The sequence below is a fragment of the Lactuca sativa genome, chromosome 1, assembly GCF_002870075.4.
Source record: "Lactuca sativa cultivar Salinas chromosome 1, Lsat_Salinas_v11, whole genome shotgun sequence".
Taxonomy (NCBI): Eukaryota; Viridiplantae; Streptophyta; class Magnoliopsida; order Asterales; family Asteraceae; genus Lactuca; species Lactuca sativa.
The window spans coordinates 122,061,446-122,087,304 of record NC_056623.2 but is presented as its reverse complement, the minus strand read 5'-3'; the positions used below and the strand labels follow the sequence as shown (position 1 = coordinate 122,087,304).

At 39.8% G+C, this 25,859-nt stretch overlaps 1 protein-coding gene across 2 annotated transcripts; it reads left to right on the top strand.

Annotated features, from left to right (window-relative positions):
• The first annotated feature begins 1,461 nt into the window (after positions 1–1,461).
• Positions 1,462–6,543, top strand: LOC111880154 (vacuolar protein sorting-associated protein 32 homolog 2). 2 transcript variants are annotated; one of them, XM_052763798.1, is made up of 8 exons: positions 1,462–1,626; positions 1,767–1,896; positions 2,852–2,951; positions 3,591–3,676; positions 3,815–3,906; positions 4,538–4,652; positions 4,746–4,946; positions 6,309–6,543. In XM_052763798.1, the coding sequence occupies exons 2-7, from the start codon at positions 1,825–1,827 to the stop codon at positions 4,935–4,937; spliced, it is 657 nt and encodes a 218-aa protein (XP_052619758.1). In that variant the 5' UTR covers positions 1,462–1,626; positions 1,767–1,824; the 3' UTR covers positions 4,938–4,946; positions 6,309–6,543. The 2 variants fall into 2 exon arrangements, with proteins under 2 accessions (XP_052619758.1, XP_023732323.1); XM_023876555.3 differs by having other exon boundaries at positions 1,464–1,626; positions 6,339–6,543.
• The last annotated feature ends 19,316 nt before the right edge of the window (positions 6,544–25,859 follow it).

Sequence of the window (25,859 nt, the reverse complement as noted above, 5' to 3'; positions counted from 1 at the left end):
GAACTCACAATCCTAGATCTATAGTCCTTTCTTGCTCCTCCAAGTTCCTTCTTCCTTCTTCAAGCTTTAATGCACCTTCCAAGGCAACAAATGGCTCAATCAATGGATGTGGCGGCTAGGGTTGATGTCCTGGGTGAAAGAGGCAATAAAGGAACCTTAGGGGAGAGAATGAGGCATTTAAATAGGCTCCAAGTCCTGATTTTAGGGTTTTCCTCGTTCAGACCAGACTCGCCGAGTCGCCCTTAAAATTAGGGTTTTCTTTCTTTTCTTGGCCTTCCAAACTTTGGGTGTTACTCTCTCTCTCTCTCTCTCTCTCTCTCTCTCTCTCTCCAAACCCATTACCTTTTTAATAGATTTTGAGGAAACAATATCCCAATCAACACAAACCTCGATTCCCAAATCAACCCACTTCCAATCCATTTTCAATTAGATTAATACTTCTAAAACCAATTTGATTTTAACAAATGCGAATGAGCATTACCTATCGAGAGAACGAAAGAAAAGTGAGGAAGATGAAAATTAAACTAGAAATAGATGAAGATGAAAATGAAACCAGAAATTAAACTAGAAATATATACATTTATCTGTATGTATATATGTTGAGAAATAGGTAGAAAGCAGTGATATTGGATCCATCGAAGAATGATAGAGATGAAGCTTGAGGTCGCCGGAGCCACAACAAACCCTAGCTCCGATTAGGGTTTTGTTGTCGTTGCTCTGCGGTCATTACCACACCTCCTTCCATATATGTGAATCGCAAACGACTTTCTCTATACATTTCCGTCTTCATATGAAAATATAGATGTGTGTTTGTGTGAGAAATAGAATCTGAAAACTCCATGTGTTCATATGATTTAGAAGTGTGTATATGTGTTCATCATATATGATATGAATTGGGGAAGATGAAGAAGTGGGTGGGGGTGAATTTCTTTTGAGAGAGAGAGAGAGAGAGAGAGAGAGAGAGAGAGAGAGAGAGAGAGAGGTGGCCCCATTTTTTTAATTATTAAAATAAATAAAAAACAATTAGATTTTAAAAGAATGAAAGAAAAATGAAAAATAAATATCATAAGGGTATTACAGTCATTTCAGTTTACCGAGGGACTAAAAAAGCAACGAAACTACCTCAAAATGACTATCAATCCAAAAAAAACATGATTTGGACTAAAACCCAAAAAAAATATATACCACAAGGATTATTTTTGCAATTTTGTCAATATTAAATTGGTTTAAATTTTGAAAGTTATCGTCTTTTCTCGTAGATAGGGCTTTTTAATAACAAACCCTTGTATAAATGTTTGCATATGTCTTTTAAGTACCATTTCACATTTTAAACTTATAATTATATTCTTTTAACAAGATTTTTCAATCTTGATCTAATTCTACGATTATAATAATAATATACAATAAAAAACGATAATTATCTTGATATCTCGAATAACAACCTTTACCGAAATTAATATTTGGGAACTATCTTTCGTTTTTCTTTTCTTTTCTAACTTGCTATAATTTGTTCAAGCTTTTGCCCCCCAAGTCCTCAATGCTTTAAACTAAACCCATATCAAATTCAGCGAATCCAATTTGTCCACCATCACACTGATCATCTGGATACATCGTTGAAAGTTTTAGGTAATATTTCTTGATATGTGAATTCTTGATTGTTCGATTAATTTTGCGTACATGTCTTAAAGCAACAATTACGATTCGGAATTTCCTGATTGGAATTCACTCCACTATTTGAAACCTAAATCGCTCAAATTCGTTTCCAGGTGTTGGAGATTTTGATTTTACGGGAGCAGATCGTGTATATATATACTAGAATCAACCATGTTCACGCGAATTTTCGGAAAACCTAAGCAAGAAGCTAACGCTGTAGCAACATTAGATAGATTAAATGAGGTAGATCAATATAGTTTTTTGTTGTTCGTAAGATGTATATATACTTTGTCTGTGTGCATGTTCGATGTGGATTATGAATTTGGAAGATCTAAATTGTTCTGGCCGTTTATATTGTCAATCTGTTTTGCTTTACTTTATTTTGAAGTATTATTGATGCTATGCTGTTCTTGTCAAATTCAATTTGCGTATGAGTTTTGATTTAGCTTTGAAGGGAGAACGATTTAGGGTTTATATCATCTTTGTACATGTCGTTAACTTACTATTATAGAATGGAGTTGTCTTTCCAGAATTTGGATGTCATCAATAGGTTGCATGAAAAATTCAAGATTGCTTAAAACTTTGTTGCTTACTTTTCTATTTCATAGTAAAGTGTACTAAAGCTATTTTGTATTGAAGTATTTTCTACAGAAGAGTATGTAGATGGATAATGTAAGTTAATCAATCAATGGCTCTCTAATTGAAATAATAAAATATAATCAAGCATCAGAGATTGTAATTAAGCTTGTAGGATGAAAAACACAATAGTCCTTTGATTGCTTATAAATGTCTTCTGTAACTAGATATTTACTTTCTCCTTTAAGTTTCTTCAAAGAGAGTATGATATGATATCTAGGTAAGAATACATAGGTGGGGTTAAATGGCAATGCTGTTAGTGTTTGCTTGTGTTTCTGCATGAAGAGAAAGTCTAGAGAGAATGTCTTGTGTTTAATCTTTAGCATTGTGGGTAAACACACAGGGAAAATAATGTGTGTTTAATTTGTAATTGTTCAATATTAGTAGACTCAAAATAAGCATCGATTCGCCAAGAGAAGGTATATATAATTATATACCGAGTTATTGACCTCATTATGCTCCATAAATTCACGGAAAAATCTAGTGTTGCATCAAAAATTTGATTGTTGAACAAAAGGTCATCAAACCAATTAAATTTTTATGTTTTATTTTTTATTAACAGACACTTGAAATGCTTGAGAAAAAAGAGAAAGTGCTTTTAAAGAAAGCTGCTGCAGAGGTGGAAAAGGCCAAAGAATTTACTAGAGCTAAGAACAAAAGGGGTACACCTTTTAAATCCCTTTCAATTTCATATTAAATTATTAATTAGGGTTAATGCTAAACAATGTAAAAAATTAAAAAACTATGCCATTTTTTCTACTTTATGTCACTAAATATTTAATTGTACCATTTTCTACCTTAAATTACGGGTTTTATGCAGAAAAGTCTCATTTTGGAAATTATTTTGATAAAGTCCTAAAAAAAATTTAAACAGAAAAGTCATTATTTAATATTCTGCCCAAATTAACGAAAAAGTCATTATTTTTATTTTAACAGGAAATGACAGATTATCATGTCAAATTAAATAATTGGGATTTTTCTTTTCAAAAAAAAAGTAGGACTTTCTCAAAAAATTTCCCAAAATAATGTCAGTTTTCTGCATAAAACCCCTTAAATTGCATATCTATTTTTAGATATTAAGAATAGAATACAATATAATTAAAAAAAAATCTGATGTCAAATGGTTACAATACTAAAAAAAAACAACATATTTTGCTACCCTTTTCATAGCATTGACCTTTGACCCTATTACTTAGACTTAAATACTTGATTAAATCCAGTATAATTGTAGTTTACATTACTTTTTATATTAAAGTAAAAAAAAAATTATATTTTTCATTTGGATTTTAAATGTTATTCAGCTGCAATACAATGTTTAAAGAGGAAAAGGCTCTATGAACAACAAATTGAACAACTTGGAAACTTCCAGCTACGTATTCACGACCAGGTGATTATTTTCCACCAACATCTCTTCCATTTTTCAAGTTTTTTAAAATTTCAAAAATCCTTTACTCAAAATAATAATGATAATAATAATAATAATAAATTTAATAATCATAGTATTGTTTGAACATGAATATATCAGATGATTATGCTTGAAGGTGCAAAAGCCACTACAGAAACCGTTGATGCTTTGAGAACCGGTGCTTCAGCCATGAAAGCCATGCAGAAATCAACGTCAGTTATATTTTACAATTTTACAATTTTACAATTTTATTTTGAATTAAATTTTTCACAATTTCTATTGGGTCCCACACACCTTGTCATGCATGTCATGCAAAACAGGACAACTGTACTGTGTTTGACATGTATTGGACTGTGACTGACTGATGTAAAATTGTCAAATGTACACGAATTTCAATTTCTTGTCCCATCAAAAATGTTAAGAGACATTACTCTCCTTGTATCTCTTGTATGTGCCAAAAGACGTGAATGCCCTTCTTATTAATAGCCCTAGAAAGCTTGTTAAGTCTTCACTGACAGGACATGACAAATTGTATTGTGTTTGATATGCATTGGACTATGACTGACTGTGGAACACAATGTTTAATTTTTTGTTCTGTCCAAAAAGGTGAGACAGGACTCTCCCTCTATCTCCTCTTTGTGCAAAAAGACGTAAATGCCCTCGTGAATAATAGCCCTAGAAAGCTTTTCAAGTGCCACTGACAGTACAAGGCATGATAGATTGTACTGTGTTTGGGACTGGGAATGGGACCGGGACTGACGTCAATCATGTCATGGAATCTTTGTCTTGATGCCGTGTGTGAAAAAGACGTAAATGCCCTTGTAATATTTTTCACGTGAACAGGAACATTGATGATGTTGACAAGACAATGGATGAGATAAATGAGCAAACTGAGAACATGAAACAAATCCAAGAGGCATTGTCAGCACCCATTGGTGCAGCTGCTGATTTTGATGAGGTGGCATCCTAATTTCTTTTTTTTAATTATAATATTACCCTTTCGATTATTTTATAATGAACCAATTGTGTACTTTGAAAAATCTATCCACAGGATGAACTGGAAGCTGAGTTGGAAGAACTTGAAGGAGCAGAGCTAGAGGAACAGCTTCTCCAACCAGCCACCACTGCCCCTGCCGCTCCGGTACATACTCCGGCAGGCCGCCAACACACACGACCACTGCCCCAAAAGAACACGGCTGAGGAAGATGAACTTGCTGCATTACAGGCAGAAATGGCACTTTAAAACAAAAAGGTTGGTATTTCCTATGATCAAGAATGAGAAGGGCATTTTCGTCTTTTCGCAAAAGAAAATCCATGTCCTGCCTTTTTGGCGAGACAAAAAGTGCAATTATTGTCTTCTATGAGAAGGGCATTTATGTCTTTTCGCAAAAGATAGTCCATGTCCTACCTTCCTTTCTGGTGAGACAAAAAGTGCAGTTATTGTCTTTTATGATTAGAATGAGAAGGGCATTTTCGTCATTTTGCAAAAGAAAATCCATGTCCTGCCTTTTTGGCGAGACAAAAAGTGCAATTATTGTCTTCTATGAGAAGGACATTTATGTCTTTTCGCAAAAGATAGTCCATGTCCTACCTTCCTTTCTGGTGAGACAAAAAGTGCAATTATTGTCTTTTATGATTAGAATGAGAAGGGCATTTTCGTCTTTTTGCAAAAGAAAATCCATGTCCTGCCTTTTTGGCAAGACAAAAAGTGCAATTATTGTCTTTTATGAGAAGGGCATTTATGTCTTTTCGCAAAAGATAGTCCATGTCCTACCTTCCTTTCTGGTGAGACAAAAAGTGCAATTATTGTCTTTTATGATTAGAATGAGAAGGGCATTTTCGTCTTTTTGCAAAAGAAAATCCATGTCCTGCCTTTTTGGCGAGACAAAAAGTGCAATTATTGTCTTCTATGAGAAGGGCATTTATTTCTTTTCGCAAAAGATAGTCCATGTCCTACCTTCCTTTCTGGTGAGACAAAAAGTGCAATTATTGTCTTTTATGATTAGAATGAGAAGGGCATTTTCGTCTTTTTGCAAAAGAAAATCCATGTCCTGCCTTTTTGGCAAGACAAAAAGTGCAATTATTGTCTGCTATGAGAAGGGCATTTATTTCTTTTCGCAAAAGATAGTCCATGTCCTACCTTCCTTTCTGGTGAGACAAAAAGTGCAATTATTGTCTTTTATGATTAGAATGAGAAGGGCATTTATGTCTTTTTGCAAAAGAAAATCCATGTCCTACCTTTTTGGCGAGACAAAAAGTGCAATTATTGTCTTCTATGATCAGAATGAGAATGATATTTACATCTTTTCACAAACGAGCATCCATGTCCAAAAAGTGCAATTATTGTCTTATTGATATCAGTGAAATGTGTGACAACCTTGTTTGTCATGTCATGTCAGTAGTAACAACAGACAAAAGAAAAATCAAGTTGTCATCATCAAAATTAAATCACTTTTTGGGTGAGACTAAAAAATATATATAATTTTTGTCTTATTAACATCTTTTGGAGTCCAGTGAATGCCAAACGCAGTATGACATATTCTGTCTAGTTCTGTTCTGTGTATTTTAATGTAAAAGGAATTGAAATAAGAATATAACTTGAAATGGTTTTAAGAAATTATTGAAGATGTGGATTTGATGGCAGATGGAGGGGAGTGAAGATGATGCATATAAATGAAGAAAGTGAAGAAATGATGAAAAGTTTGGTTGAACTTTAGCTCTTGTACATTTGTGATATTAAACTTGAATAACATGTTTGAATTTGGAACTTGGGAAAAAAATCGATTACATGGATTCAAAGAGGTGCATGTTACTTGGTATATGAAATTGAAATTCTACATCTTTTTTTAGGTTACTTGTTTCATTGTTTTAACATGTGCATTAGAAGTAATTAGGAGAAAATGTGATGAGATGCTTGGTTTTTTAATGGAGACATTCAAATAAAGTGAGTGTGGAAAATTAAAATAAAAATTCTGTAGTGGCATTCACTATAGAAAATAATTCGGTTGTAATAAACGCCATTTCAAAGACGTGAAACTCTATATGCACATGTTCTTCATAGCAAATATCACAACAATAAATGGTGAATGGAGTTGAAGAATACTTCGTATTGAGATAGACAAAAAATATCATCGTCTCTATAAAATCTACATAAAACTTCCTCGAATGTGGATAGATTAATTTTAGAGGCATGTATTGGCTTCTCATACGGTTATATTAGTCTTCCAAATCTCAACTTTATTTTAATTTTTGTTTATCAGCATAAGATTGATCTGTTGGTTCCTGTGATTTGAATATTTGAATACTGGTCTGTTGGTTCCTGTAATTTGAATACATGTGTATGAATCAATAGACATGATTTAGACATGATTTGACAAATAAAAACTGATTTTATTTTTGGGGTTTATGTTTAAGGCACAATGATTACATAGTTCATGTATCCTCTCTTAGAACTCATTAAGAACTCTTAGAAGGCTAGATAAATCATCAGTTTTAATATATATATATATATATATATATATATATATATATATATATATATATATATATATATATATATATATATATATATATATATATATATATATATGAAACAACCCAAAATACGATCCAAAAATTTTAGTTTAAATAAATACTAAAAACCATAACATCGAATGCCATAAAATACAAATCATACGTCATTATCTCAAAACCATGATAAAGTGTCGTGACAAGAACTGTATCAAACTGTGTCAAGTCATATCTATGAAAAACTAAACCAACTCCCAGGATAAAATTGAAGCGGTGCTGTGTGCGATGCCATCATCCCGAGCCCTTCCCTTTGCTTGCTGAAGTACCTGAAACCAAAACTGAAACTGTAAGCACAAAGCTTAGTGAGCTCCCTCAGACTACCACATACCATACAATCATATAACCACATATTGGGCCTTGCCCATTGCATTAGACCGAAATCGGGAAACTGCATCGGACCGAAGTCCGGAACTAACTAGGGTCTTGCCCTCTGCATCGGACCGGAGTCCGAAAGATGCATCAGACCGAAGTCCAGAACTGACTGGGACCTTGTCCCCTGCATCGGACCGAAGTCCGGAAGTAACTGCATCAGACCGAAATTCGGAACTGACTGCCTGCATCGGACCGAAGTCCGGAAACTGACTGAGCATAATATAGCATAACATGAACACATCAAGTAGCATAAACACATATACTGCATACTGCATCGGACCGAAGTCCGGAACACATAACACAAAGACATGCTTGAATCACAAAGACATCAAGCACACTGAACTACTGCATCGGACCAAAGTCCGGAACTACTGCTAACTAGACGGGCCGACATTGTGGCCGTAGACCCGTTCCTACTGGAAGGAAAACTCACCTCGAAAGTTGGCTGCTGAAACTCTACCCGGGAACTGTCTTCTGCTCCGGTCTCTCCCGACTATAATTCCCATAACACACTCAATCAACTACTGATAACTATACTGAGGGTAAAATGACTATTTTACCCCTGGTCAAAGTCAACTTCTAGTTAACCGGACTCGCCGAGTCAGGGCGCAGACTCGCCGAGTCCCTCCTTTACTAATTCTGACGTAACTCACCGAGCCCCTTTCCCACTCACTGATTCACTCTGGTAGTGAGTTCACTCTGGACTCACAACTCGAAGGGAAAACGGGGACTCGCGACTCGACTCGTCGAGTCCGAAGAACAACTCGCCGAGTCCAAACGCAGATTCCATGCAATCGAATTCTAATCCATTCCAGGGCCTCTAACTCGTAGATATGAGCCCTTGGGACCATTTAAACACGTAAAGTTGCTGACTTTACGTGTAACTACGAAGGAATGAAGCCATTTCACTCAACTATTACTTTTCTCGGAAAAACTCATCCGACTCGCCGAGTTGTAGAACAACCCGTCGAGTCTAAGGCAATCTTCATCGGACTCGCCAAGTTGCTCATCCAACTCGTCGAGTCCAAGGCTATCTTCATATGAATCGCCGAGTCAAGCTTGTGACTCGCCGAGTCCATTTAGTCCTTTTTCCATACAGGCCTGATTTGAGCCATGCAGCAACCCTAAGTCACAGATCCATGCTTCTAGGGCATGCTTATCACGTAAAGTTGCAAACTTTACGTGCATGAATGGCTTTAAAGGCTTCAAATGCCAACCCTAAGTTCTTAGTGGGGCTCCAAGCTCAAGAGGGACTTCAATCACGACCTTAACTGAAACTTTACACTTCTAGAATGCAATAAGAGTCCAGATCTGAAGTTTTCATCCAAGGGGAGTCCATATCTCAAGTTTTGAATCATAAAAGACTCCAAAGAAGGCATAACAAGCATAAAGGAGGTTATAATGGAGGAATGCACAAGGTCATAACTTCATTACCTGAATGAAGAATAGATGTAAGCTAACTCCTGGATCTTCCTTCCCTTCAATGGACCTTCTTTCCTTTCCAAAGCTTCCAAGCTATCACAAACACACTCAAACTCAACAATAGGGCTAGGGTTTACAGGGGGAATGTTCTGAGAGTGATAGAGGCGAGGTTGGGGGCACATAAGTGTGTTTAAATAGGGTGCAAACCCTTAAAATTAGGGCTCCATCCAGACAAGCGGACTCGCCGAGTCCAACATATGGACTCGTCGAGTAGCCAGCTCAAAACGCGTGATCATCCCGCCTCTACTCTGATGGGGTTTAGTCATAAGAACATCCTATGTGCTCATACAAACCCTAATGCTTGGATCTAGGTTTCTCTATTGTACATGCAATTCATCCAAGACTATAAACCGTAGATCTAGTATATGATAATCAATATAACATATGAATTAGGGTTTAGATCATACCTTGATTGTTATGTAGCAATAACAATCTCAAATCCTTCTTGTATTGACTTTAGAAAGCTTAGAGTCACAAATGTCACTCCTCTAATGGTTCACAAACACCAAGAGCAAGAGGATGAAGAAGAGAAGAGAAGGAGGCTCTCAAAAACGTGTGGAAACCCTAACCAATTAGTTCACCGCGTTTTTTGGGGCATAAGGGTTCTTTAAATAGTGAGGCTATTAGGGTTATCAAACAAGGAAACCCTAATTTGGATGCTTAAGCCCTAAGCAACCCATGGACTCCTTCCTTAGCAAGCCTTGGACGATTTCTAATGGGTTTTCCCCATAGAATTCGTCCAACCTTATAATATAAGGCAATCCATAGCCCAATTGCAATTATCTTATAATTACAATTCCAGTCCCTTAAGTTTAATTAATCTCTTTTAGTCACAAACTTAATTCTTATTAATTCTTGACTAATATTAATTAAACAATATGATTTCTCCTTTAATATATTATTCTCATAATACATTAATAAATCATATTTAATCCTTTCTCTCCATAATTCATCCTATCAAGTTGCTTTGGTGAAGGCAACCCAAAAGGACCATGCACCATAGGGTCAAGTACATACCAAAATAGTTATGGACTTAGACACTAATCCAATAGTCTCCTACTTGGATAAGTCTAATAACTATTATGCGTATGACTTCAGATCCTGATCTGTAATCGTAGCTTTCCAAAGCCGCTGTCAACTCTGATCCTATCAGATACGCGTTTCCTTTAGATAAGGGATCATATATTCCTCCATTCTAGATATCGTATAGACATGATTTCTAATCATTCTCTCTGTGCTATTTCTCGACTTTCGATTTATGACGACTGACTAATTGAACATATTAAATTAGCCCTAGCCCGGCCGAGCATTTACGTTTGTCATCAATAAATCATCGAGGGGCCCAAAGATATCGCTTTTATCCTACTTTGGATAAAAGGAACGGATAAACTTTGATTCAATGCTCGCTTGCACTCACTCACTGAATCACACACAACAATATGTTTCATGACACCAAGTTACTGGTGCGTTTACATATTATCAATTTGCGACCGATTTACAAGATACAACTCACACATCTCGGTTTTAAGAATATAAGATGTTATCGTCTCACCAATCACTCGTGATACAATTCATGGAGTGATCCAGGTGAGCGTGGGTTTAATCCAATGCTCAAATCATATTCGTAAGCACTCATGAACGTTGCAGCAAACATTTGCTTATGTCTAATACTCTTAAGACAATCCACACACCAATTCACGATAGTCTTCATTCATACCTACTTCCAACATATGAACGACTGTGGCCCGTTCGAATAATTTGACTGCTCCCAACCAATTAAATTATTCAGGAAGTCAAAACATGCAAAGTGAAACACAAGAATAAGACTAATCCCATATGGCCTCAAACCTTTGAGCATAAATAAAACACCTTTTATTTATCACCATATCGATTACTCATTATTTGTTGTTTCGGGTAATCAACTTCTTACTTGAATTATTACAACACTTGTCCCATACTCTTAGCATGCACACAATGTTTACCTATGGTTCTTATTTTGTGAAATAGATCAAATGAACACATTTCCAGTCATACTCATTTCACAATTCCAAATCCCTTTTTTTTCATAAGCGAAAGAATATCAAATTCTTGCTACTTATAGAATATGTTAGATTCTAACATTTTATGCAATGGTCCTTTCATAATGTCACTGCACCAAAGTCACAAAGACTATTGCCAATGAAATTACAAAGTCCACTATCGGAGATTGTTACAAGACAATTCCTTGGATATAATGTCTCTCACTCAAAGCACATTCCTTTGAACATCCTTTTGCATAAAAGTTTCTAATCTAGACATAGATTTTCAATATCCAACTCCCAATATGGAAAACTTTCCATACTTACCATATGACAACTCATTCTCAATAGAATCTTATCTTATTCATAATAATGTCGATATGGTCCATCCATTATCATGCTTCCAACTACTCACAAGCGACCAATCCTCGGCAAACTTTGGATTGTCCTTTGATAGTTGTTTAATTATCTTAGTCAAAACCGATTCTTGTCCTTTTTCCCTCTAAATGCGCTAGACATTTGGAAAATTTTAGAATGGTCAAATATTATAGCATTTGCAATCGATCCTATACCCGAAGCGTATGGGACACGATGCATAATGTCTTACATAAAGATTTGATACTTTATCAATCTTCTGCCATAATATTTTATGTGCTACGTTCTCAAAATTCAAACTATGAAGAGGAATGTCGTAATCATAATCGAAATTTGAGAATACACTATGTTTCCTTGACTAAATTATTAACATTCCACAACCTAAGCCTTTAAATTTTGAAATGAAGCATAATATTATCTCCCTTAATTATAGTAAAACAACTTTACAACCCTTACGACTTTGCAAAGTATAACTCTTGTTTTTCTATAATTAATATTGCTAACTTGCAATACTTGCCTTAATAATCATACAATCATAACATTTATGCTCCAACTATGATGATTATTATAAACATAACACTTATGCTCCCACTAGCTTTGACATGTATTCAGAAACAGCTTAACTTTCAGAAAAAACAATACCTATTGAATTTCTTAAGTTCATGTTTCTAATACCTAATGCTTTGATAATCCTTTATCTAAGCTTATACACCTTTGCCTTAGATAGCTCATATGTATGTCTAAACAATTCAGACTAATTTCCAAATCTCACAATTCGAATCATGGAAAGGGATACCGTAACCATAATCGAATTCGAGAATACAGTTTTCACAATCACTATCTTTTAAAATCTCTCTTAGTGAAAGTATTTCCTCACAATCATTTTCACGAAGGAGGGAATCTTATGACACTTAGATGGTGTATGTGTTCCTATCCATGTGAATTTGTCAAAACCAAAGTTTACGACAAATTCAAACTCATATGGACCGAACTTTCTAAATCTTGATTTCTTGCCTTATGGTAGCACAGCTGCCCACCATGTCTTCCAAGTAGTTAAGTGGCTCAACCTTTCCTATCAATGTACTTTCCTTTGATCAAGGTGCCTGCCTTTTATGCGTTCAAATGAGAACTCATAGAACTCACATGCATAATTAACTCAATTGGAACGACACAGAAACAAAACAGTGTCAACACGATAGGTTGTAAACCTCAACTCGTGTGCTAGTGATGATCGATAAGGTTTATTTTGATTTGTTCTTGAAACCTTTCAAGACCATTAAGACTCGCACTGACTCCTTGACATATAAGATTCTCTTGTCAATAAACATTTCTTGACAAACAAATATTCAAGAGTTAGTGTAGTTTTTATCAAGACAAAACACTTCATAAAATTGGTCCTAGTTGGTCTTTGTCTTATCCAAGACATCACAACTTTCCACATTTGATGAATGTTATAAACCTTCTTAATTCTTGTCACTCAATGTCACAATCTTAACTCTAAGACTTGTTTTGGAACGAAGTATGATTGACTTTCTGATTTTAACCATTTCTTCAAATCTTGATTCCTCTTCTTATACAAACAATTGTACTAGGACTCACTTAGAGGATCAATTGAGATATGGTTCTTAATCATTAAGACCTATCATAAAGCATAAAAGGTACCCTCCCTTCTTCTTAGAATGGAGAAACTTTTATCTTTCTGCCTACTTGATTCTTCTTATTCGTTCTGCTATTGATTTAAACTTTTTCAATCAATTCAGAATTACACTTAATCTTATAAGTATAATCATATTTACTAAACCTTTAGTAAATCACGACGAATATCTTTGTTGCTCTTACGGTGGACTTGATCAACACGCAACTTTGTGTACTCGATCTCCTAGTCCTTCACTTGACACTTTGTCAATGAATTAGTCTAATTTCCAAACATGAAATTTCTCATTCATCGTGCAACCAACTTGCATGATTCCAAGTTTCTGTCCAATTGAAACTTGGGCGATGAGAAATTTTCCCTATTTGGTAAATTCTCGACATTTCCACAAACAACATAATTAAGAATCAAATCCATTATTGCTAATATTAGAAACCTTCAAACATCAATTTTCATGCATGTCATTGCAAGGATAAATAAATAATATAAAATAAAAATATATTTTATTGCGGAAAAATTTGTCCTTACAATGCAATTCATTAAAAACTATGCTTATACATATTTCTTAGCAATCTTATTCTAACTCTAAGTAGTAGCTCAAGAATCTAATCTTCAAGTAATGCGATCGAAATCCATTTCTTCATGGTTAGATTTTGCTCACTTCTTCCCTTAAGCTTCCTCTCTTTTCTTCGATCCTACAAAACATCAATTGTAATCTTATCACATTATGTATTAAGAATCTAGAATAGGAGCTTAAAAGAGTTAGTCAATGGATTTTACCTAAAGCAGAGCCATACGTTTTGACTCTCCCATATCTTAGATCTCTTAGGTAAATAGGGCAACTTCGTCTCCAATGCCCATTCTCTTGGCAATAAAAGCAAATTGACTCTTTTGGAACATGACATGGAACTACTTCAGACATTGCCTTTCTCGTATGATCAAACTTTTCGATCATAGCATGTCTTTCGTTGCCATTGTCTATATCCATAGAGGTCTTGAAGGCAGATTCACCAATCAACTTTGCTTCTCCATTGTGCCAAACCATTGCTGATTCAGCAGCAATAAGCATATAAGTGAGATCTATAAGGGTCACGTCGTGGTTCATCATATAGTACTCTCTTACGAACTCACTATACGAGTTAGGAAGTGACTGAAGAACCCAGTCAACAGCCATCTCCTCACAGACAATGGATCCCAACATTCTTAACCTATCAATGTGTGACTTCATCCCTAGGACGTGTGCACACACCGAATTTCCTTCTTTATGTTTACTTGCCAAAAGGCTTGAGTGAGCTTGAACTTTTCAAGCCTTCGAACTTGTGGGTTAGGGAGAATAATTGGAGGAGGTGGAGGAAGTGAAGCATGATCTCTTGTTCCTCGATCGAATCGTGGAATATCATCTTCATGCGGAATGCTAGTTCCACAGGATTTGGGAAGACCATAGTTGTCGTACTTTGACATCTACAAAATGGGAGAAAATTAATTCAAGTTAGTTGATTGATTGAGTCCTTAGTAAATCACCCGAATGAGATACTAAGGCTAGGACCCAACACAATACGCTACAACCTAGAAAAGGGATGCCGTAATCTAGTTGCAGAATATTTGAAGGTAAGTGAATGACGATTCACTAATTTCCACCATGAAAAACAAAAAAGAAATTTAAGTTTTAAATCTATGAAAACTCCTAGATCCTTTGAGATTCATTGAACATTTCAATGGCATCTTTAAATCTCGATATGTCCCTCTTGTTTGTGACAGGGATGCCGAGGATCACAAAGCGGGTGTGAATAACCATGCAAATCTACATGGTGCCCTCACATGTTACAGTCACCTATTCGATGTGCTGGTAAACCACACACGCTCCACCGAACTATGAAAAACATTGAGTCACCCTTTGCCACCTTTGCTTAGAACCATTTAGTGTGCCGGTAAACCACACACGCTCCACTAATGTCTTCGCAAGGGCACAAAGTGTAATTTCATGGAATTACATCAATTCACTTTTGCCTAAGTAACTAAGATTGGGAATTTGTAAAACATTTAGTTACTTTTGTACTTCATTATACTTATAATGGAAGGTTTTTTCCTATCATACCCGTTCGGCTAACGACCCTCCACCTAGTCAAGAGTGCGGTGGGTAAGAGTGGATACCCATTCAGTCGCCATTTTATAGGCAATTTCCTTAAACGCCCCTTATAGACCAGCTTCGTGAATGAGGCCTACTAACGGTAAGACTGAAAGACTGACTTTCACTCATACATATATATAATGTTAGACTTTTAATGTTATGTATAGTATAGGGTGTATTTTACACTTTTAAAATACTAGGTGGTCAAATTTAACAATTATACTTTTAATTCAATTAATTGTAAACCAAAACTTTTATGGATTTATTAAACCTCTTTTAATTATACACCTTAATTAATTAATAAAACCATAAGGGTGTGATATGAACTTTTCAAAACAATACTAGGGTTTTAGAATTTAACATTCCTAGATTAAACTTTTAATCAACTTTTAAATTCCAAAACTTGAGGACAAGTTTTGAAACATTTCAAAACATTAGGTTTAGAATTTAAATATACATCAAAATTAAATTTTTAATCAAAATTTAAATTCCAAAACTTGAGGGCAAGTGTAACAGCCCGGATTTCCAGGTATCTTTTATGTTTATGTTTTTGGTGTTTTGAGAGGGGACTCGGCGAGTTGGAGCTCAGACTCGCCGATTAGGATCGCGGTTCTGGACGCGGGTTCGCGCCTGGACTCGGCGAGTCCAGGGTATGGACTCGGCGAGTCTGCGCTGTTTAATGAAACCCTAATTTCTCGGGTTTGGGACCTATTTAAAGGGCCTTATGGCCGTCATTTGTGCTCACCAGTCCCTTGAGTGAAACCCTAATCGAGTGTGAGCGTTTGGAGCATAGAAGGAGGCCATTATTGATCTTGGAGGTGTCATCTTGCAAGGAAAAGGGAGGATTAGCTAAGGGAAAGCAAGGGGAGCCACTTCCTGAAGGCTTGAGGTCCAGAACATCGCATTTGAGGTATATTCTTCGAGCTATTTCTGCTATGTTGAGATTTATGTTGATTTAGGGATTATTGAGCCCTTTTATGATAAGATCTAGTGCTTCCTTGGTCCCTTGAGTGAGTCAAGTTGTAGATCTGGACCTTTGGAGGTCCAGAGTGTCCCTTTGCCCAAGCTTTTTGTGAATCAATGGAGGTTTTGGATTGGAATCCTTATGCCTTAGGTCAAAATGCCATTTATGAGCCATGGGGTGTGTTATGAACACCAAGATAAGGACTTTACGTGATGAATCAGTCTAGGAAGGCCAGATCTATGAGTTGTAGGAGCGGATCTGACCTCAGAAGCAAGTTTGAGTTGGTGCATGGCATGGACTCGCCGAGTCTGAAGAACAGACTCGGCGAGTAGCATGAAGATTGTCCTTGACCACTCAGTGAGTGGTCCAGCCGAGTTATGAGTTGACTCAGTGAGTCGGGGAGAGTTAGAGAGGGTTGACAGGTGGACCGAGTCGAGCTGGGACTCGCCGAGTTGTTCTTGAGACTCAACGAGTTGAGTCGTGGTGGCCCCGCGATTCATGCCAGGTGGAACCCGTCGAGTCAGGGGTGTACTCGATGTGTAAAAAAGGGAATCCTAGAGAGTTGGTGAAAACGTCTAGACTCGCCGAGTCGCCCTAGTGCACTCGCCGAGTCCGGTCAAAGTTGACCGTTGACCTTTGACCAAGAGTTGACCAGAGTTGACTTCTTAGGGGTAGTCAACCTTAGTGTTAAAAAGTGTTAATTAGAGACATATGATGTTATAGGGAGATTGTAGCTCGGAGGATCGAGCACGTGTGATTTCAGGATTTACTAGCTATCGATATTCACGAGGTGAGTCTTCTCACTATACTTTACCTTGAGTAGGTAATCAGAGTTATGTGTCAGAGTATGTGTATGTTATGTGTATGCTATGTGTTGTACTGCATGATGTCTATGTGATTTATGCTGTGCATGTTTATAGAGTTGGAACCGAAAGGTTCCCATAGTTAGAACCTGAGGGTTCACAGAGCTTGGGTGCACGGACCCACAGAGTTATAGCCTCGAGTGGCTAATATATATATATATATATATATATATATATATATATATATATATATATATATGTGTGTGTGTGTGCGTGTGTTTATGTGGTATTTTGGGGAACTCACTAAGCTTTGTGCTTACAGTGTTAGTGTTGTTGTTTCAGGTACTAGCGATGACCGTGGGAAGGCGCCGGCTTGATCTGTACACATGCATGGGATTTTTGATATTCATTGATCTTGGGATTTTGTATAATGTGAATTGAGATTTAAACTTGATGTTTTTATGAAAAGTTAATGAGAAATGTTTTTATAAATTGTGAAAAATTATTTTGAAATTCACGGTGTTACAAGTTGGTATCAGAGCCTTGGTTTGAGGGATTCGAGTACACCTTCGGGCGTATTTGAACTCAAACTGAGGATTTGAGAAGTATTTTCAAAAAAAAAGAGAAGTATAAAAGATTTTGAAAATGCAGAGCAGAGTTGTGTGTACGATCAGTCCGCGCCCGAACGGCGATTTCCCAAAATACCCTTATGTTATGTGATATTGATACTGATATGATGTATTCACATGCTAGAGTAGGCTAGGTATTCCTATTAGGACTAGAGTGGCCTGATTTGTGATGCCTTAGCCTAGGAAGAGGTGAGCTGCTATGAGATGCTTGAGAGTGAGTAGGTAGCAGCAAGGGGCTTATGAGAGATCTATTAGAAGGAGGTCTATGCATGATAGAGTACTTGGAAATTGGGATCCGAAAAGGAGGACTTGGGGTGTATTCTGATACGGTGTGGACAGTAGTATTGGGCCCGTACTACTGAAAGCACCGGAGCAGTATACAGCCTAAGTAAGAATCTTTGGAATACCAAGAATCAAGGAGGAAAGAGTTGACGAGTGTGAGTATGCTCGTAAGGGTTCTAATTTATCGTATGTTGTATTTCAGAGGTAGATCATGGTGAGGACACGCTTGATGCCCGAGAGCAGTGGAACCAGTGATGAGGAGATCCGCCGGATCATTCATGAGGAGGTGGCTGCGGCCATCAGGGCAGAGATACCGGAGATGTTTGGGTCTATAAAGACCACGCTGATTGAGACGTTTGATGAGCGTTATGCCGCTCTTTCCGAGGCTGCTGTTGCAGCGGCTACCGCAGCGATTGCTGCTGCGAGGCCGCAAGGTGGTGATGCGTTGCTGTTCCGAGAGTTCAGCAACACAAAACCACCAGAGTTTGATGGGACCCAAGATCCGGTGGCAGCGATGAGGTGGATATCTGATATTGAGGGGTGCTTCTTCACTTGCTCATCTCCTGAGCATTTGAAGGTCCGATTCGCGCTGAACCAGCTTCGCTTGGGAGCGAAGGACTGGTGAAAGTTTGTGACGGCGCATTATACGCCTGCTGAGCTTGCGGCAGTGACCTGGGAGAGGTTCACTGTCATGTTCCGAGATGAGTATGTTCCCCAGGTGGAGAGGGAACGTTTGGCACAGGATTTTCTGACCCTCAAGCAGGGTACTGAGTCGGTTACAGCGATCACGAGGATGTTTATTGAGAGGGCGATGTTCTGCCCTGAGCACGTGTCCACTGATCAGGCACGTATAAGCCGTTATTTGAGCGTTTTGAGGCGGGATATTCGGGAGTTCGCGGCGAACTCCTCGTACCGGACATTTGCTGAGCTTCAGGCAAATTCCTGGAAGAGGGAGATTGAGCTAGAGACTCAGGCTAGGGAGGATGCGGAGTCTCAGGGGAGGGATCGACGACCGGCACAGTCTCAGCCGGCAGCCAAGCGGGCCAAGCCCGCTGATCCCAAACTAGGGAGCCAGAAGGGTCGCACTTGTGGGAAGTGTGGCAAAGGTCATGTTGGAGTCTGCCGAGCGGGATCTTGCTACAAATGTGGCAAGGAGGGGCATATGGCCAAGGATTGTCCCAAGGGGTTTGCAGTGTGCTTCCACTGCAATCAGACCGGACGCCAGAAGGCAGAGTGTCCGCAGCTGCGAGGGTCATCTCAGGGAGCACCTCAGGGATCTGCCCCTGCCGCCATCAGAGCTACAGAGAGTCGGCCAGTGAAGGCCGAGGTGCCGAGGGCACGAGGGAGAGCCTTTCAGCTGACCGCGGAGGAGGTCCGCGCAGCGCCCGATGTCGTGGCTGGTATGTATTCTTTCATATATTTATTTTGATGTTGAGATATTATGCTTATGTTATGTTATGCGTAGGTACTTTTCTTGTGAATTCTGTACCTGCCTTGGTGTTATTTGACTCGGGTGCGAGTCGGTCTTTTGTATCTTTGGCTTTTAGTCAGCATATCAGTGTTAGTCGTGAGGTGTTGAGTCGGACTCTGAGAGTTTCCATAGCTAATGAGAGGGTGATATATGCCACGGAGGTTCTCCGAGATTGCGTAGTTGAGATATTCGGTGTTGAGTTCCCGATTGATCTGATTCCTATTGCTATGGGTGATGTCTGTGTCATTGTGGGCATGGATTGGTTGAGCAGATTCGGTGCGGTCATCGACTGTGAGCGACAACTGGTGACCATACGAGACCCTAGTGGGGGAGTTCTTTCGGTGTACGGCGAGGGTACACGTTCAGGATCAGCGTTTTGTTCGGCCGCTAGGGCGAGGCAGTGTCTACAGCAGGGCTGTAAGGGTTTTTTGGCGTATGTGGTGGATACGCGGGTGATTTCTGAGAGGCCGAGTTTAGTGGAGGAGGTTCCGGTAGTGCGTGAGTTCCCGGATGTATTTCCCGAGGAGTTGTCGGGTGTGCCTCTTGTGAGGCAAGTGGAGTTCAGTATCGATTTGGTTCCGGGGGCTGCGCCTATCGCTAAGGTGCCTTATCGCCTTGCACCTCCAGAGATGCAAGAGTTACCCTCATAGCTTCAGGAGCTGCTGGGGAAGGGGTTTATTCGGCCGAGCAGCTCGCCGTGGGGAGCACCTATCCTGTTCGTCAAGAAGAAGGATGGTTCACACCGGATGTGCATTGATTACCGGGAGTTGAACAAGCTGACGGTCAAGAACCGTTACCCATTGCCAAGGATCGATGATTTTTTCGATCAGTTACAGGGAGCATCTTGGTTTTCCAAGATTGATTTGAGATCGGGATATCATCAGGTGAGGGTGCGGGATGAGGACGTCCAGAAGACAGCGTTTAGGACGCGTTATGGGCATTATGAGTTTGTGGTGATGCCTTTTGGGCTCACCAATGCCCCGGCAGTGTTCATGGATCTCACGAACCGAGTGTGTAGGCCGATGCTGGATCGGTCGGTGATTGTGTTTATCGACGACATTCTGGTATATTCGAGATCTAGAGAGCAGCATGAGGACCATCAGAGAGAGGTTCTTGGAGTTCTGAGATCGGAGAGGCTCTATGCCAAATTCTCCAAGTGTGATTTCTGGTTGCGGGAGGTTCAGTTCTTAGGACATCTCGTTAACTAGGAAGGGATTTTGGTCGATCCGGCCAAGGTGGAAGCAGTGATGAGTTGGGAGGTGCCAAAGTCACCCTCCGAGATCAGGAGTTTCCTAGGGTTGGCAGGGTATTATCGGAGATTTATCAAAGATTTCTCCAAGATCGCAGTGCCACTCACCAGATTGACCCGGAAGGGTGTTGCTTTTTCATGGGGCCCCGAGCAGCAGGCCTCCTTTGAGACACTTCGCCAGAGGTTGTGCGAAGCCCCGGTGTTAGCTCTCCCGGAAGGGATGGAGGACTTTGTGGTATTCTGTGATGCATCGATTTTGGGATTGGGAGCGGTGCTGATGCAGAGAGGGCATGTGATAACATATGCATCGAGGCAGCTGAAACCTCATGAGACGAGATATCCCACCCATGATCTAGAGTTGGGGGCAGTGGTGTTTGCCCTCAAGATTTGGCGTCACTACTTGTATGGGGTTCGGTGTACGATATACACGGACCATAAGAGTCTGAAGTATTTGATGATCAGCCCAACATAATATGCGTCAGAGAAGGTGGTTGGATGTGGTCAAGGATTATGATTGTGAGATCCTGTACCACCCAGGCAAGGCTAATGTGGTAGCCGATGCGTTGAGCCGCAGGGCGGAGAGCACTCCACTGCGAGATGTGTGTTTGAGATTGAACGTGATAGCTCCGGTATTGGACGCCATTCGCGGGGCACAGGCCGAGGCTGTGCAACCTGAGATGCAGAAGAGGGAACGGGTTGTTGGTTTGGTTTCAGAGTTCGTGACCGATGGTCGGGGTCTTATGACATTTCAGGGGCGTATCTGGGTACCGTTTGTGGGAGGAACGCGTACCACTTTGATGGAGGAGGCTCATCGGTCGAAATTTTCGATCCATCCGGGGGCCACTAAGATGTATTTGGATTTGAGAAAGGAGTATTGGTGGCCCTGTATGAAGAGGGACGTCGCATGGTTTGTTGAGAGGTGCTTGACCTGCCGTAGGGTTAAGGCCGAGCACCAGAGGCCGCATGGCAAGTTGCATCCATTAGAGGTTCCCGAGTGGAAGTGGGAACAGATCACTATGGATTTCATCACCAAATTTCCGAGGACTTCCAGAGGAGTTGATGCAATTTGGGTGATTGTGGATAGATTGACGAAGAGTGCTCACTTCCTTGCCATTAGTGAGAGTTCTTCAGCAGAGAAATTGGCGGAGGTGTATGTGAGGGAAGTGGTATCTCGGCATGGGGTGCCGATCTCAATTGTTTCGGACCGTGATGTGCATTTCACTTCCAGATTCTGGAAGAAATTTCATGAGGAATTGGGTACTAGACTGCATTTTAGTACCGCATATCATCCCCAGACAGACGGTCAGAGTGAGCGGACGATTCAGACGCTTGAGGACATGCTCCGGGCATGTGTGTTGGATTTCGGGGGTAGCTGGGATGCGTATTTACCCTTGGCAGAGTTTTCCTACAACAACAACCATCATTCGAGCATTGGTATGCCACCCTTTGAGCTGTTGTATAGGAGGAGGTGTCGGACCCCTATTTGTTGGGGAGAGGTTGGGTAGCGAGTGATGGGCAGTACAGAGATCGTGCTTCAGACGACAGAGCAGATTCAGCAGGTCAGACAGAGGTTGTTGACCGCTCAGAGTCGACAGAAGAGTTATGCAGACAGACGCCGTTCCGAGCTTGAGTTTCAGGTCGGCGACTTTGTTCTCCTGAAGGTCTCTCCTTGGAAAGGAGTGATTCGATTCAGGAAGAGGGGCAAGTTGGGGCCCCGGTATATTGGTCCATTTCGTGTGGTTGCGAGGGTAGGCCGGGTAGCTTATCGTTTGGAGTTGCCAGCAGAGTTGGGGCAGATTCACGACACTTTTCATGTGTCGCAGTTGAGGAAGTGTATAGCCGACGAGTCGGCAGTGGTTCCATTAGAGGATATTCAGGTGGATGCGAGCTTGAATTATGCCGAGAGGCCGGTAGCCATCAGAGATCGGAAGATCAAGGTTCTGAGGAACAAGGAGGTACCTCTGGTGTTGGTTCAGTGGCAACATCGGAAGGGATCAGAGATGACCTGGGAGCCGGAGCGTGAGATGCGTGAGCAGCATCCGGAGCTATTTTCAGAGCGAGACTTCGAGGGTGAAGTCTAGTTCTAGTGGGGGAGAGTTGTAACAGCCCGGATTTCCAGGTATCTTTTATGTTTATGTTTTTGGTGTTTTGAGAGGGGACTCGGCGAGTTGGAGCTCAGACTCGCCGAGTAGGATCGCGGTTCTGGACGCGGGTTCGCGCCTGGACTCGGCGAGTCCAGGGTATGGACTCGGCGAGTCTGCGCTGTTTAATGAAACCCTAATTTCTCGGGTTTGGGACCTATTTAAAGGGCCTTATGGCCGTCATTTGTGCTCACCAGTCCCTTGAGTGAAACCCTAATCGAGTGTGAGCGTTTGGAGCATAGAAGGAGGCCATTATTGATCTTGGAGGTGTCATCTTGCAAGGAAAAGGGAGGATTAGCTAAGGGAAAGCAAGGGGAGCCACTTCCTGAAGGCTTGAGGTCCAGAACATCACATTTGAGGTATATTCTTCGAGCTATGTCAGAGTATGTGTATGTTATGTGTATGTTATGTGTTGTACTGCATGATGTCTATGTGATTTATGTTGTGCATGTTTATAGAGTTGGAACCGGAAGGCTCCCAGAGTTAGAACCTGAGGGTTCACAGAGCTTGGGTGTACGGACCCACAGAGTTATAGCCTCGAGTGGCTAATATATATATATATATATATATATATATATATATATATATATATATATATATATATATATATATATGTGTGTGTGTGTGTGTGTGTGTGTGTTTATGTGGTATTTTGGGGAACTCACTAAGCTTTGTGCTTACAGTGTTAGTGTTGTTGTTTCAGGTACTAGCGATGACCGTGGGAAGGCGCCGGCTTGATCTGTACACACGCATGGGATTTTTGATATTCATTGATCTTGGGATTTTGTATAATGTGAATTGAGATTTAAACTTGATGTTTTTATGAAAAGTTAATGAGAAATGTTTTTATAAATTGTGAAAAATTATTTTGAAATTCACGGTGTTACAAGTTGGTATCAGAGCCTTGGTTTGAGGGATTCGAGTACACCTTCGGGCGTATTTGAACTCAAACTGAGGATTTGAGAAGTATTTTCAAAAAAAAAAAGAGAAGTATAAAAGATTTTGAAAATGCAGAGCAGAGTTGTGTGTACGATCAGTCCGTGCCCGAACGGCGATTTCCCAAAATACCCTTATGTTATGTGATATTGATACTGATATGATGTATTCACATGCTAGAGTAGGCTAGGTATTCCTATTAGGACTAGAGTGGCCTGATTTGTGATGCCTTAGCCTAGGAAGAGGTGAGCTGCTATGAGATGCTTGAGAGTGAGTAGGTAGCAGCAAGGGGCTTATGAGAGATCTATTAGAAGGAGGTCTATGCATGATAGAGTACTTGGAAATTGGGATCCGAAAAGGAGGACTTGGGGTGTATTCTGATACGGTGTGGACAGTAGTATTGGGCCCGTACTACTGAAAGCACCGGAGCAGTATACAGCCTAAGTAAGAATCTTTGGAATACCAAGAATCAAGGAGGAAAGAGTTGACGAGTGTGAGTATGCTCGTAAGGGTTCTAATTTATCGTATGTTGTATTTCAGAGGTAGATCATGGTGAGGACACGCTTGATGCCCGAGAGCAGTGGAACCAGTGATGAGGAGATCCGCCGGATCATTCATGAGGAGGTGGCTGCGGCCATCAGGGCAGAGATACCGGAGATGTTTGGGTCTATAAATACCACGCTGATTGAGACGTTTGATGAGCGTTATGCCGCTCTTTCCGAGGCTGCTGTTGCAGCGGCTACCGCAGCGATTGCTGCTGCGAGGCCGCAAGGTGGTGATGCGTTGCTGTTCCGAGAGTTCAGCAACACGAACCACCAGAGTTTGATGGGACCCAGGATCCGGTGGCAGCGATGAGGTGGATATCTGATATTGAGGGGTGCTTCTTCACTTGCTCATCCCCTGGGCATTTGATGGTCCGGTTCGCGCTGAACGAGCTTCGCTTGGGAGCGAAGGACTGGTGGAAGTTTGTGACGGCGCATTATACGCCTGCTGAGCTTGCGGCAGTGACCTGGGAGAGGTTCACTGTCATGTTCCGAGATGAGTATGTTCCCCAGGTGGAGAGGGAACGTTTGGCACAGGATTTTCTGACCCTCAAGCAGAGTACTGAGTCGGTTACAGCGATCACGAGGATGTTTCATGAGAGGGCGATGTTCTGCCCTGAGCACGTGTCCACTGAGCAGGCACGTATGAGCCGTTATTTGAGCGTTTTGAGGCGGGATATTCGGGAGTTCGCGGCGAATTCCTCTACTTAGACATACAATTGTACTAAGACTCACTTAAAGGATCAATTGAGATATGGTTCTTAATCATTAAGACCTAGCATAAAAGCTACTCTCCCTTCTTTTTAGAATGGAGAAACTTTTATCTTTCTGCCTACTTGATTCTTCTTATTTGTTCTGCTATTGATTTAAACCTTTTTTAATCAATTCAGAATTAAACTTAATCTTGTAAGTATAATCATATTTACTAAACCTTTAGTAAATCATGACAAATATTTTGTTACTCTTATGGTGGACTTGATCAACACACAACTTTGTGTATTCGATCTCTTAGTCCTTCACTTGACACTTTGTCAATAAATTAGTCTAATTTCCAAATATGAAATTTCTCATTCATCGTGCAACCAAGTTGCATGATTCCAAGTTTCTGTCCAATTGAAACTTGGGCGATGAGAAACTCTCCCTATTTGGTAAATTCTCGACTTTCCATAAATAACATAATAAGAACCAAATCCATTATTGTTAATATTCAAACATTAATTTTTCATATATGCCATTGCAAGGATAAATAATATAAAATCAAAATTTATTTATTGCAGAAAAATTTGTCCTTACAATGCAATTCATTGAAAAACTATGCTAATACATCTTTCTTAGCAATCTAATTCTAACTCTAAGTACTAGCTCAAGAATCTAATATTCAAGTAATGCGATCAAAATCCATTTCTTCATGGTTAGATTCTGCTCACTTCTTCCCTTAAGCTTCCTTTCTTTTCTTCAATCCTTCAAAACATCAATTGTAATCTTATCACATTATGTATTAAGAATCTAGAATAGAAGCTTAAAAGAGTTAGTCAATAGATTTTACCTAAAG